This window comes from Pseudorasbora parva, chromosome 19, assembly GCF_024679245.1.
Source record: "Pseudorasbora parva isolate DD20220531a chromosome 19, ASM2467924v1, whole genome shotgun sequence".
In the NCBI taxonomy this organism is placed as follows: domain Eukaryota; kingdom Metazoa; phylum Chordata; class Actinopteri; order Cypriniformes; family Gobionidae; genus Pseudorasbora; species Pseudorasbora parva.
This window is the reverse complement of record NC_090190.1, coordinates 37,688,302-37,701,713: the sequence shown is the minus strand read 5'-3', so window position 1 is coordinate 37,701,713 and position 13,412 is coordinate 37,688,302. Positions and strand designations below refer to the sequence as shown.

At 39.0% G+C, this 13,412-nt stretch overlaps 1 protein-coding gene across 2 annotated transcripts in view; it reads left to right on the top strand.

Annotated features, from left to right (window-relative positions):
* Positions 1-13,412, top strand: part of trappc9 (trafficking protein particle complex subunit 9) — a 288,563-nt gene that overhangs the window by 132,494 nt on the left and 142,657 nt on the right. For both annotated transcript variants that reach the window (XM_067426626.1, XM_067426625.1), the window contains one exon: positions 6,672-6,790. In XM_067426626.1, coding sequence (XP_067282727.1) covers positions 6,672-6,790 — 119 coding nt within the window. The remainder of the gene's footprint in view (positions 1-6,671; positions 6,791-13,412) is intronic.

Below are 13,412 nucleotides of genomic sequence, written 5' to 3'. Positions count from 1 at the left end.
AAACCACCATTATCTCAGTTGTTTCTCCTTGACAGCAATGAGATAAAATGGAGAGCAGATTTGCTTAATGTCATGTCACTTTTCTTCCTTCGGTAGACCAGTCATCATGTGCGCTACTGCTCAAAAGTTTGTGGTCAATAAGATTGGACTAAGATATCAAGATTGCATCAAATTGATCAAAAGTGACAGTGAAGACATTTACAATGTTGCAAAATATTTCAAATATAAGCTGTTCCTTTAAACTCTCTATTCATTAAAGAACCCTGAAAATATGGATCACTTTCCACAAACTATTTTCAACATTGATAATAATAGGAAACGGATGTATATAAATAATTCTGACGGATCATGTGACCTTGAAGACTGGAGTAATGATGCTAAACTAAAATTTAAAACACTTTCAAATAGGAAAGTTATTTTAAATTGTATTTTTTTTCTCTCTCACAATATTAATGTTTAAGTGTATTTTTGACCAAATGAATGCAGCCTCTGTGTTCATGAGAGTCTTCTTTCAAAAACGGTAAAAGAATCTCCCTTTTTTTTGGAGATTTGTTTCAGTAAATGGTCTTAAAGGGGAAAAGTGTTTGAACTTCTATTTCAAAAGATGAAATTCTCAAAATGACCTCAAACATTTCTCATCCAATTATTTCAAGATCAAGTGATCTGAGCTGCTATCCACATCAGTTTTATAGATTTTTACTCCTACTGCGTGCCAACAGTATTTTTTAGGATTTTGAGAACAAACATGGTAGAGAAGGTTTATATGCCATTGAAATGCATTTGCAACCTCTTCAGGACTGAGAATTGGAAATGTCCTCTAGGTTCTCTTTGTCTCATTGTACGCACATGTTAATATTAATGAGACATGAGGAGAGCAGACTGTTGCAGACGAGTGGTGGTGTGCGTATGTCTGCTGCGTTTCTGCTTGAATTACAAACAGGTGCTAGATGAACAGCCTCATTCCTCTCTCTCTCCTCTCCAGGGTCTCTCCTCTGACGCCGATAAAATGTTTTAATTATTGTTGAAATAATAATTTCTCAGAATTAGGCTGATAAGACAGCTTAAATCCCGTCCTATTAGTGCAGCATGTAGAGGGCAGTGAATTGTAAACATTGCTGATGTTATCGCAGGTGCTAATACAGTATTGCTGTTATTTAGCGATAATATTAGCAATGTTTGACATTAGTTTGCTCATCATGGTGGTTTGTAACTGTATAAACAATTAAATAAGATCAAAACAAGTCATTCAGCTTTTTAATTGTTTGATGTGGCACTACCTAATCTCTGATTGGCTCCTTTATGATGACAAAATGGAAATGCAACATCTACAATTTTACATATTTAGCATGAAGTGGCTTCCGGACTGTTTAAAAGTCAACATCAGGGATGGGATTTTTTCATATATTTATACAAATTTTCAAAACTGAAATATGACCCACGTTAATATCATAAATCGGAGAACAATGGTGGATATTCAGATATCTCATCATGTAAACAGCATGCTGTATTTTTAAATATATGTATTTATACCGACCAGGCATAACATTATGACAGTGAATAACACTGATTATCTCTTCATCATGGCATTTGTTAGTGGGTGGGATATATTAGGCAGCAAGTGAACATTTTGTCCTCAAAGTTGACGCATTAGAAGCAGGAAAAATGGGCAAGCGTAAGGATTTGAGCGAAATTGAAAAGTTAGAGCATCTCCAAAACTGCAGCTCTTGCTGGCTGTTCCCGGTCTGCAGTGGTCAGATCTATCAAAAGTGCTCAAAGGAAGGAACAGTGATGAACCGGCCACAGGGTCATGGGCGGCCAAGGCTCATTGATGCACGTGTGGAGCAAAGGCTGGCCCGTGTGGTCTGATCAAACAGACGAGCTACTGGAGCTCAAATTGCTCAAGAATTAATGCTGGTTCTGATGTGGATGGTTCTGATTTTGCAATAACGAACCAATTAAATAAGTGAATGATTTGTTAGACTGATTCAGATAGAGTGAGCTCAAACAAACAGATTCATTATGAAAAACATACAAGCTAAACTTGCCTCTTCCTTTCACTATTCCTTTCAGCTTATTGTCTTTGCGTCTTTTATGTTTTTATCTCACTCTCTGTGTGTCTGTCTCCATCTCTCCTGTCAGCATAACTCAGGCTGTGATGGCGGTGATGTCATCTCTGTGATGCAATGCTCTGTCTCTCCAAGAGGCCGATGGGTTCAGTTCATACGAGAGTTTCTTTAACACGCCGCTCTGTTCGTTTGTTCGTTCATTCATCCGTCCTCTATAAATCGTCTCCCCATCAGAGAGAGGTAGAGCGCGAGGTCCAGACATTCAGACTAAACACATTAGTGCCTGAATGTTAAAATGTCAGCGCAAGAACAGCATAATGAGAGAGGAGCGCGGCTCCATTAAACCGGACAGCTCCCCCCGCTGAGAGCTCGCTGGAGGTAAACGTTTACCCTTCATGCAGGACGTCAGCCGAGCGCTGAGCCCTGGTGCGGATGATGTCACGCCGTCATAGAGATGAACTTACTAGCCTCATTGGGTAACGCCTGGCTATCGCTGAGCACCGCGTTTTGAGCGTTCGTTGCGATGCGGCCCACTGCATTTTACTTGATAAATGACGTCAGTTAAATAGACTGCTCAGGACGTTCATTAGGTGGATCGTTTGAGTTGATATTAAGCTCCTTTTCCCTCCGTGGAGAGTTTTTTATTTCACTTATTTGCTTTGAAAGGGTAAAATCTAAATATAACAGAAAGAGAATCAAGACTGCAATGCTAGTAAGTGGTTTCATTACACTTTTGATGTAATCTGTCTATCATCAGGCCTGCCCTTACACACTTTGTCCTATTTGATTTGTATTGCAAGTTCTGTGCAGAACTGATTTCTGGTGATTTATGAACGCTGTATGACTTGATGTGACATCATGCGGGCATATGCAAAAAAAATAAAATAAATAAGTACTCTTGCCCTGCCTGCCTCTGAAAATGTTGGTCACAAGGCAGTATTTTTGGTAAATCTCAGCATGGTGTCACATGGAAACTAACAAAGTCATGGAAATGTTTATCTGTTGAGATTTTTATATCTACTGTGTGATTACTTTATTTATTTAGTTGTTCTTTTCTTATTTTTTTTAAGTTTTTTAAATTTACATTTATTTATTTTTAATGTTTTTTTTTTAAATGTCAGCTTGAGCCATGCAATAATGATGTGATTTGTGGCAAAAAAAATATTTTGTCAGCCACCAATTGTGCAAGTTCTCCCACTTGAAAAGATGAGAAAGGGCTGTAATTTTCACCATAGGTGCACTTCAACTATAACTATAAAACTACAACTATAAAACAAAAAAACAAAAAACCTAAAAAAAACATCTATACAAAAAAAATAAAATAAAATAAAATAAAAAATGTTAATCACATTGGGCCAGCCTTTGCTCCCCACTTGCATCAATAAGCCTTGGCTGACCCTGTCGCCGGTTCGCCACTTTTCCTTGCTTGGACCTGATATTTTAAGAATTTATTTGCTAATTATAGTGGAAAATAAGTATTTGGTCAATAACAAAAGTTAATCTCAATACTTTGTTATGTACCCTTTGTTGGCAATGACAGAGGTCAAACGTTTTACCCACAAGGTTGTTGCACACTATTGCTGGTAGTTTAGCCCATTCCTCCATGTAAATCTCCTCTAGAACAGTGATGTTTTGGGGCTGTCACTGGGAAACATGGATTTTCAACTCCCTCCAAAGGTTTTTAATGGGGTTGAGATCTGAAGAATGACTAGACCACTCTAGGAGCTTAAAATGCATCTTACAAGCCACTCCTTCGTTGCCCGGGCGGTGTGTTTGGAATCATTGTCATGCTGAAAGACCTAGCCACATTTCATCTTCAATGCCCTTGCTGATGGAAGGAGGTTTTTACTCAAAATCTCACGATACATGGCTCCATTCATTCGGATCAGTCATCTTGGTCCCTTTGCAGAAAAACAGCCCCAAAGCATGATGTTTCCACCCCTATGCTTCACAGTAGGGATGGTTCAACTCTGCATTATTTCTCCTCCAAACACGACAAGTTGAGTTTTTACCGAAAAGGTCTATTTTGGTTTTATCTGGCATTTGACATTCTCCCAATCCTCTTGTGGATCATCCAAATGCTCTCGATCAAACTTCAGATGAGCCCAGACATGTACTGGCTTAAGCAGAGGGACACGTCTGGCACATCTTTGTTACTTTGGTCCCAGCTCTCTGCAGGTCATCCACTTTGTCCCCCCATGTGGTTTTGGGATTTTTGCTCACCATTCTTGTGATCATTTTTGAGATCTTGCGTGGAGCCCCTGATCGAGGGAGATTATCAGTGGTCTTGTATGTCTTCCATTTCTAATAATCGCTCCCACAGTTGATTTCTTCCCACCAAGCTGCTTACCTATTACAGATTCAGTCTTCCCAGCCTATTGCGGCTCTACAATTGTGTTTCTGGTGTCCTTTGACAGCTCTTTGGTCTTGGCCATAGTGGATTTTGGAGTCTGACTGTTTGATGTTGTGGACAGGTGTCTGTTATACTGATAACGTGTTCAAACAGCTGCCATTAATACAGGAACGAGTGGAGGACAGAGGAGCCTCTTAAAGAAGAAGTTACAGGTCTGTGAGAGCCAGAAATCTTGCTTTTTTTGTAGGTGACCAAATATTTATTTTCCACCATAATTTGCAAATGAATTCTTTAAAAATCAGACAATGTGATTTTCTGGATTTAGTCTCATTCTGTCTCTCATAGTTGAAGTGTACCTATGATGAAAATTGTAGGCCTCTTTCATCTTTTTAAGTAGGAGAACTTGCACAATTGGTGGCTGACTAAATACTATTTTGCCCCACTGTAAGTCTGTGCCCACTATAGATTCATGACTGAACTAAATATATATCTTAGCTCCAACCTCCTCTGATCCTGTGTCACTCTCTTAGCTCTGCCCTTCTTTTACCTCATGTCACTCTGTTAGCTCTGACCTGGTGTTAGGGCGTCTGAGACTTGTAAAGTAAGCAGTAGACATTACGACATATCGTTCCAGACACTCTTGAGGGGAAGTGATGTCATTTCAGAGGCAGTGGGACTCATTATGAGGACCGTAAGTCCTCTCTGTGTCGTCTTCCCTTTCGGGTGGTAAAACACGTACTGGCCAGATCTGTCCTGATGTGTACTTCTGCGCATTTGAAAGATGACTGTCTGTTCTAGAAACGTGCCTTTCTGTTAGAATAGCGATGAGCCTCATTTCTTGACTTTTCACCTGCCGTCTCTTCAGTTCTCCCTCCTCCGTTAAATTTCAGAATCCATACGAGAGTATTGAAGCATCTCCGGATACGGACAGCAATTTGTACACGACAAACACTGCAATTTACACTCATTATTCTACCTTAGATAGAGCCAAAGCAGGTCAGGTTTGTTTATTTATGCATTTGTTTATTCACTCTTTTACTTATTTATTTATGCATGCATTTATTCACACTTTTATTTATTTATTTATTTATTTATTTATTTATTTATTTATTATTATTATTAATATTATTATTATTATTTGCAACCTTTTGAAAGTAATGCAATTTCTAATCGATACAGGGTAATTCATGAGAAATATATATATATATATATATATATATATATATATATATATATATATATATATATATATATATATATATATATATATATATATATATATATATATATATATATATATTTTTTTTTTGGCACTTTTTCTTTAACATTGTCCTTTAAAAATACGTTTATATATATATATATATATATATATATATATATATATATATATATATATATATATATATATATATATATATATATATATATATATATAGTTAGCATGTGTGGGGTCTATTATGAGAATTGTTTTAATTGATTCACAGATATACGTTGCACTTCTCAACACCACAACTGAACTTTAGAGACAGAATTAAAACATAATTAATTCTTACAAAACTATAATGACACAATCTATTATAAAAAAATAAAATTAAAAAAAAACTTGTCTGAATACTGTGGTAAAATCATCACAGCATTGCTTAGTTCTACACATTTGTGTTCTTTAGTTTTGTTTTATTTTTTTTTAGGCTTGAAGACCATTCCTGCAGTCTGCACTGTTTAAGTCTGTCGATGAAAGTATCATTCATCATATTTATGTCCCATTTCTAAAAATAACCCAGAATGTTTCTTGCTTGAATGATTTTGTGTGTGCGTTTATAAGTTTATGCCATTATCCGTATGTGCTGGGGAGATAAAATGCATCCACCTGAGTGTGTTCCTGAGATCCACTGCGGCACACATACACCATTGCCTTATTTATCACCAAGCTTTTCCAGCTCATCATATTTCAAACTGTCACGTTATGGATTTTAATTTTATTCCGAGCACTAAACACCGGACAAACAGATGCGCCGAGAGATAGAAAGGTGGATGGAGAGAGAGGTGGAGAGGAAAGCGTTTGAGCGATGTTCACACGCTATGAATGTGAGAAATTATGTCTGTATAATAGCGTCCTCTCCTCACATAAGTCAAAGAAGATAGTGATCTCTCTTTCCACTTCTCCTCTGCCTGCTCACTCTCTGTCTCTCAGGCCTCTGGCTGCTGTGTTCTTGTGTGCCGTATGTCTAATGGATATTGTTGTGTGGTTTCAGATGGTATCAGTGTAACAGGTCTGCCCGTCTCCAGCCCTCTGCGGCAGGTCCTAAAGCCACGCTCCGAAAATAAACCAGTCGGCACTGACGCCAGCAAGAACGAATACAATCACGTAAAGGTAGGAATTCTGTCCTCGAGCTGTGCACGCTTATTTTTTCTGCTCTAAAACTATATTACATTTCATTACTGTGGGACACGTTAGGGTACTAGATAGGTGTGATGCTGTTTTGATTGTTACTTGGGTTCTCCTCCAGCATTCAAGTCTAATGGAGTGCAACAGTGCCTACCCACTTTTTCAGAGCCGTTGGTTTCCGAAGTTTATCCTATAGGGATTTAACAAAAAAAGTCTTCATTGAAGCATTATAAGCCATGAACCAAGCCAGCCAGCTATAAGGAGAATTGTAACATTACACACTTTGATTTGATCATCCTGTAGTTTCAGAGATGAAAACTTCCTTGCTAGTCAAAGAAAAGCTTTTAATTACACCAGGCCCAGCAAACGATCATGTGCTTCACGCCTTCACGTGAAACACGCCTCTACAGCACGTGTAATCCAGTAGCCCCGCCCACTGACTCATGGAGCTGTTCAGATCACTAGCTAGTCAGCAGCAATAAACGTGTGGAAGAAGATAGCAAGATATTGTGGAAGAACACAGCCGCTGCATAAGCTTCCTTCGGATCCTAATATTAGGAATGTGTGATACTTCATTTATTTTTAATGAAGTTCCAGCTCACGTGGGGAAGAACGTTTGTGTGTTTGCTTAATTTCTCTGCGGAATCGTTTGTAAACAAGGGCTGGATTTACAGACACAATGTTGTGCCTTCTATATTGGATCTGACAGGAGGAATGGTTTAGCAAAGTAAAACGTCTTTTTTATATGTGGTAATAGTCGTCCGGGGGCTGTGTGTTTGGGCTGTGTTCCAAAACGTATGCCTGTCGGCATAAATTCTTTCTTGATCTGGTTGCGCGCGTGCGTGTGCGTGTGGTTCGCGCTTATACCGATCGTGCGGGCCATGTAATACAGAAATAATATTCCAATTAATTGCAGGTGGATGAGAAATAAATCATTGTGTTTGCTTGAAAAAGACGTTTGAGCGAGAGAATCTTTGCAATTGCTGCTTTCAAAATAATCTCTCCCTCATGTGAACTAAACTGACAGGGGCTAGAAATGACAGCGGAGCTGAAGCTCATTAAAAATGCGTAGTCCGGCCAGGATATTGTCATTTAAAAGTTGTTGTTCAGCTTTCAACTGATGTTGATGTTGATGTTGACATGTTGTGTTTTGGCCTGAAGCTCCGCCCTCCACCTATCTACCAATCATAAAGTCAGTAGTGTTTCAGCATCCGGGTTGGCAGATCTGCTCTAGTTACCACAGCTGCAGCTACAAACGTTCCTGCTGATCCTGCAGCATATCTGGCAACCTCGAGTCAGGTGGAGGGGGAGAGGGATACACCGCTCTACAGTCATTTGAAAGTGATTGCAGTACCAGTTTTGGCCATGATCTTACATCTTCAATCTTACAATCTTACACTTCCTTTAACAGTTTTAGCGATAGAAAGAACTACAATCCCATAAAGCACTGCGAACAGCATAATTAAAATGAAGAATGATTAAAACCATTAATTTAAAAATGTTGATGCTATTTATAAAAAAAAAAAAACATTATAAGGTATTATAAGACCTATTAATCATTTGCTGTGCTTCATGGGAGTAAGCGGGGGTAATGATTTTTTCTGCCACATTAAAAAATGTTCAACTCTGATTGCTGGGATTTTCTGTACAGAATCATGGGTAATGGAGTTTTTCACCAAAGTGTTAAACACGACTTTTAAATTTATTTGAAATAATGGGGGCTGGTGTCTTCAACAGAAGCAAATGCCATTGATTAAAAACCTTGTAGCTCACTGTAAGGCTGTCTTTAAATGTTTATAAGTCATCATTAATAATCAGTTTACCTTTGGAGAAAATGAATGGGAGTTTTTACTTCCGGAATCCGACAGTTGCTCTCTATTGTGAATAAGTTTTATACTAATTCTGCTCTGCATAATTGTGCACCACAGATCAAATTATGTTAGAAGAGTTAAAGTTGCAAAAGACCATTGTGATCTTTAGCTATATTCTCTCCCTATACATCTGTCTGTGGTGTGCAGGAGTGTCTTCACTATAGTCTCTGTCCGAGGTTCTGAAGAGTGTGCGCGTGAGAGACGGTATGTGTCTCTGTCCATGGTGCTGAAGTGTGTGTGTGTGTGTGTGTGTGAGTGTGAGAGGGAGATGCTATGAGTCGCTGTCCATGGTGCTGAAGTTTTTGTGTGAGAGAGTGTGTGTGTCTCTGTCCGTGGTTCTGACATTTGGGTGCGAGCGAGTGTGGTTGGGTGTGTGTGTGTTTGTCTGTCTGTGGTGCTGTACTTTTTGTCTCTGTCCACGGTTCTGAAGTGCATAAGGTTTAGTAGAAGTCAGATTTGCACAACAGACCTGCTTATTTGAGCTCTGCTTTAGTTATTTTTCTTTAGCAGCTTGAAATTCTCTTTTAATAGTCTAGTGTTCATTTCTCAGAGGCAAGCCTCACATCTGAGATCATATTTATGAAAATAAAGTATCTACACAGACTTTAAGTCTCTGTTTTGAGTTTTTCGAGATGCTTTGAGAGGGACTTTTTTGGGAGGTTGTGCTGGGTTTCATTCTTTTTTCTTTTGTCTGGCGTATGCTGTTATTATATGTAGTGAGGGTCAGTGTGAGGTATATGACCAGTCTAATTGGTAAACGAGGAATGGAGCATCATCATCTGAAGGATTGTTCACACTGACGTTAATCTGCAGCTGCACTAAGACTGGAAGTCGTTCATTTTCAAAGTTTCTAAAAACTTGGGTGCACCTCAAAAACTATTTTCTTTATATTTTTATCTGATTTTCAGGTAAAAATATCTTTAAAACAACTAATTTGTCATTTAATTATTACATTTTTTTTTTTTTACTAGCAAAACACTTCATTGTCACATTGTTTAAGAAGATTTTTGCAATTAAGCAGCACGCCAATACCACCAAGACATCCAGCCTCAGGTTCGGCCACTAGCGACCGTCATTACAGCGACCCGCCGTCCTCCAGCGACAAAATCACTGTCAGCGTGATCGGGGCATGAGACTGACAATCCATCTACCTCCATCCCTCCTGTCATCACTGCATAATTCAGTGCAATTTTCAGCAGACAGAAAGAGTTTGAGGATGCCAGGGTGAGAGAATACAGATGCATTCTGAATTGAAACAATACGAACAGGGAAGCTAGAGAAGTAATGAGCGGAGAAAGACTTGAGTGGCAGGTCACATCGACGCTGCGGGATATATCCCAGCCTGAGACACTCTGAATGTTTGAATCTGGACGAGCTGAAGGTAATCTCTTCTGCTGCCTGACTGACAGCGTCCGACTGCGACACACAACAGGAAGTGTCTTCACTCACTTCCCCTCTCATAACCCTATCAGCACTGTCCACCGAGAGAGGGAGAGGGAGACAGCGTCCCGGCCCACACTATCTCCAAACGGCTTAACAGTGAAGAGGAGAAGTCTCCAGCTCAGCTGTTTCCAGATGCAGTCTTTCTTTCTCGTTGTCCTGGCAGGGACTGAGGGGTGATAAAGGAGAAAAAGAGAATCCTGTCCGCTCTGCCTGACTGGTCGAGCACAATATACAAGCGGATTGAGGCTGTTGGAGAGGGAAGATTAGGGTCAGATACCTGAAGAGAATATTTGTGTGTGTTTGAGAAAAGAGAGAGAGCTTTGCTTCTCAAGAAACAATTATTTTTTTATAGTTTTACCCTTGCCCTAGATTGTCAATATTAAAATATGGAAATCTATCATGTGAATATACATTATATTTAAAACTGATAATCTAATCAAATAGTTAAACCATCATCAGTCATTTCAGAATTTATTTTGTAACATGATTTTACATTTGCATTTACATTTATGCATTTGGCAGACGCTTTTATCCAAAGCGACTTACATTGCATTTTAAGGTACACATTTTATTTTTATACATTTTCAACTATTTTAATCGGTAGACAGTCTTTACAAAAATGTTCTGTTTAGTTAGTATAATTGTGTTTATGTGTCAAGAAACAAAGACAAATTAAGCTAAATATACAGTAATATGTGAACAGAATATTTTATTAGCTATCTGAAATGTGTGAAAGTAATATAGATTGGGTAGATTTAGGATACATATATACTAGCTATTAGTCTCAGCAAGACAAAGGAGTTAACCAGATTATTAAACGTACACTATGTAACCTTTTTTGTTCAAATAACACAATTTTAAGAATGAGACAATACATCATCAATGCTTCTTTCAAAACTTGTTTGTGATGCCCTGATTCACTATGGTAAGCATATTATAAGTGTTTTATTATTTTGGACCTGTCGGGATGGTTTTCACTGGAAATTGCGTACATGCATCGCCTGTGCTGTATGGGATGTAAATGGCACACAGTGGGTACAAAAAGTATTCAGACCACTTATATTTTTCACTCTTTGTTATACTGCAGCCATTTGCTAAAATAATGTAAGATATTTTTTTTCTTATTAATGTACACACAGCACCCCATATTGACAGAAAAACTGAATTGTTGACATTTTTGCAGATTTATTAAAAAAGAAAAACTGAAATATCACATGGTCCTAAGTATTCCGACCCTTTGCTGTGACACTCATATATTTAACTCAGGTGCTGTCCATTTCTTCTGATCATCCTTGAGATGGTTCTACACTTTTATTTGAGTCCAGCTGTGTTTGATTATACCGATTGAACGTGATTAGGAAAGCCACACACCTGTCTATATAAGACCTTACAGCTCACAGTGCATGTCAGAGCAAATGAGAATCATGAGGTCAAAGGAACTGCCTGAAGAGCTCAGAGACAGAATTATGGCAATGCACAGATCTGACCAAGACTACAATCTGCTGCACTTAAGGTTCCTAAGAGCACAGTGACCTCCATAATCCTTAAATGGAAGATGTTTGGGATGACCAGAACCCTCCTGAGTCTGAACCAGAACCAGAACCCTTCCTAGAGCTGGCCGTCCGGCCAAACTGAGCTATCAGGGGAGAAGAGCCTTGGTGAGAGAGGTAAAGAAGACCCCAAAGATCACTGTGGCTGAGCTCCAGAGATGCAGTCAGGAGATAGGAGAAAGTTGTAGAAAGGCAACCATCACTGCAGCCCTCCACTAGTCGGGGCTTTATGGCAGAGTGGCCCGACGGAAGCCCCTCCTCAGTGCAAGACACATGAATGTTGGCTAAAAAACACCTGAAGGACTCCAAGATGGTGAGGAATAAGATTATCTGGTCTGATGAGACCAAGATTGAACTTTTTGGCCTTAATTCTAAGCGGTATGTGTGGAGAAAACCAGGCACTGCTCATCATCTGTCCAATACAGTCCCAACAGTAAAGCATGGTGGTGGAAGCATCATGCTGTGGGGGTGTTTTTCAGCTGCAGGGACAGGATGACTGGTTGCAATCGAGGGAAAGAAGAATGCGGCCAAGTACAGGGATATCCTGGACAAAAGCCTTCTCCAGAATGCTCCCAGACCTCAGACTGGGCCGAAGGTTCACCTTCCAACAAGACAATGACCCTAAGCACACAGCTAAAATAACGAAGGAGTGGCTTCATAACAACTCCGTGACTGTTCTTGAATGGCCCGGACAGAGCCCTGACTTAAACCCATTTGAGCATCTCTGTAATGGCGGTCCACCAACGTTTACCATCCAAACTGACAGAACTGGAGAGGATCTGCAAGGAGGAATGGTAGAGGATCCCCAAATCCAGGAGTGAAAAACTTGTTGCATCTTTCCAAATAAGACTCATGGTTGTATTAGAATTAAAAGGGTTCTTCTACTAAATACTGAGCAAAGGGTCTGAATACTTAGGATGTGATGTGATATTTCAGTTTTTATTTTTTTAAATGAAAAATGATTTTAGCAAATGGCTGCAGTATAACAAAGAGTGAATTTTTTTAAGTGGGTTTGAATACTTTCCCTACCCACTGTAGGTTAGTTGTCACAATGAGCAAGAATGGTTGACATGAGAGAGAATGCGACATTGAATCAACAATCAACAAAACAAGAATCAACATTGGCTTGGCCTTTTCAGGGAGATGCCGATAACTGAGGGATTTGAAATAATGTAAAAACAACTGGAGATGGTTTTTATAACTCAACAGGTGACTAAGGTATTTTATTGAACAGATAAATTGCCATATGTAGCTCTCTAACAGAGTTGATTGTAATGCATTATGTGTTGTGAGTGCTCATTTCATTATGGTTGCTGTAGCTGTGCTGGAATTTATTTTCAAGGAAGTACCATGCGTGTTAATGGGTAAAGCTACAGAAATGTCTTCAGCTAGTCAGCTTGAGATCCTTTCCATCTAAACTGTATATATTTCCTAAGATTAGTAGTGAATGTTTTATGAGTAGTAGAATATCTATATTCATTCGCAGTCATGCAGAGCCGAACAATGTTCTCCCACAAAATACATGCAGTTTTTTAACAGCTAGAGAGCAACAAGTTATTTGGTATATACCTTTAACAATGTTTTTAAAAAAAAGCCCACAGTTGAAGAAACACCCTTGCACAGGTCCTAATGTAAATTTATTTTAAAGCCACATGAGGTGTTGCATCCACTAAAATAGCTGTTGGATCCAATTCCAGAGGTGCCAAATCTGGGTTCGGCTTGTTCTCACCGATTTAATTTGTT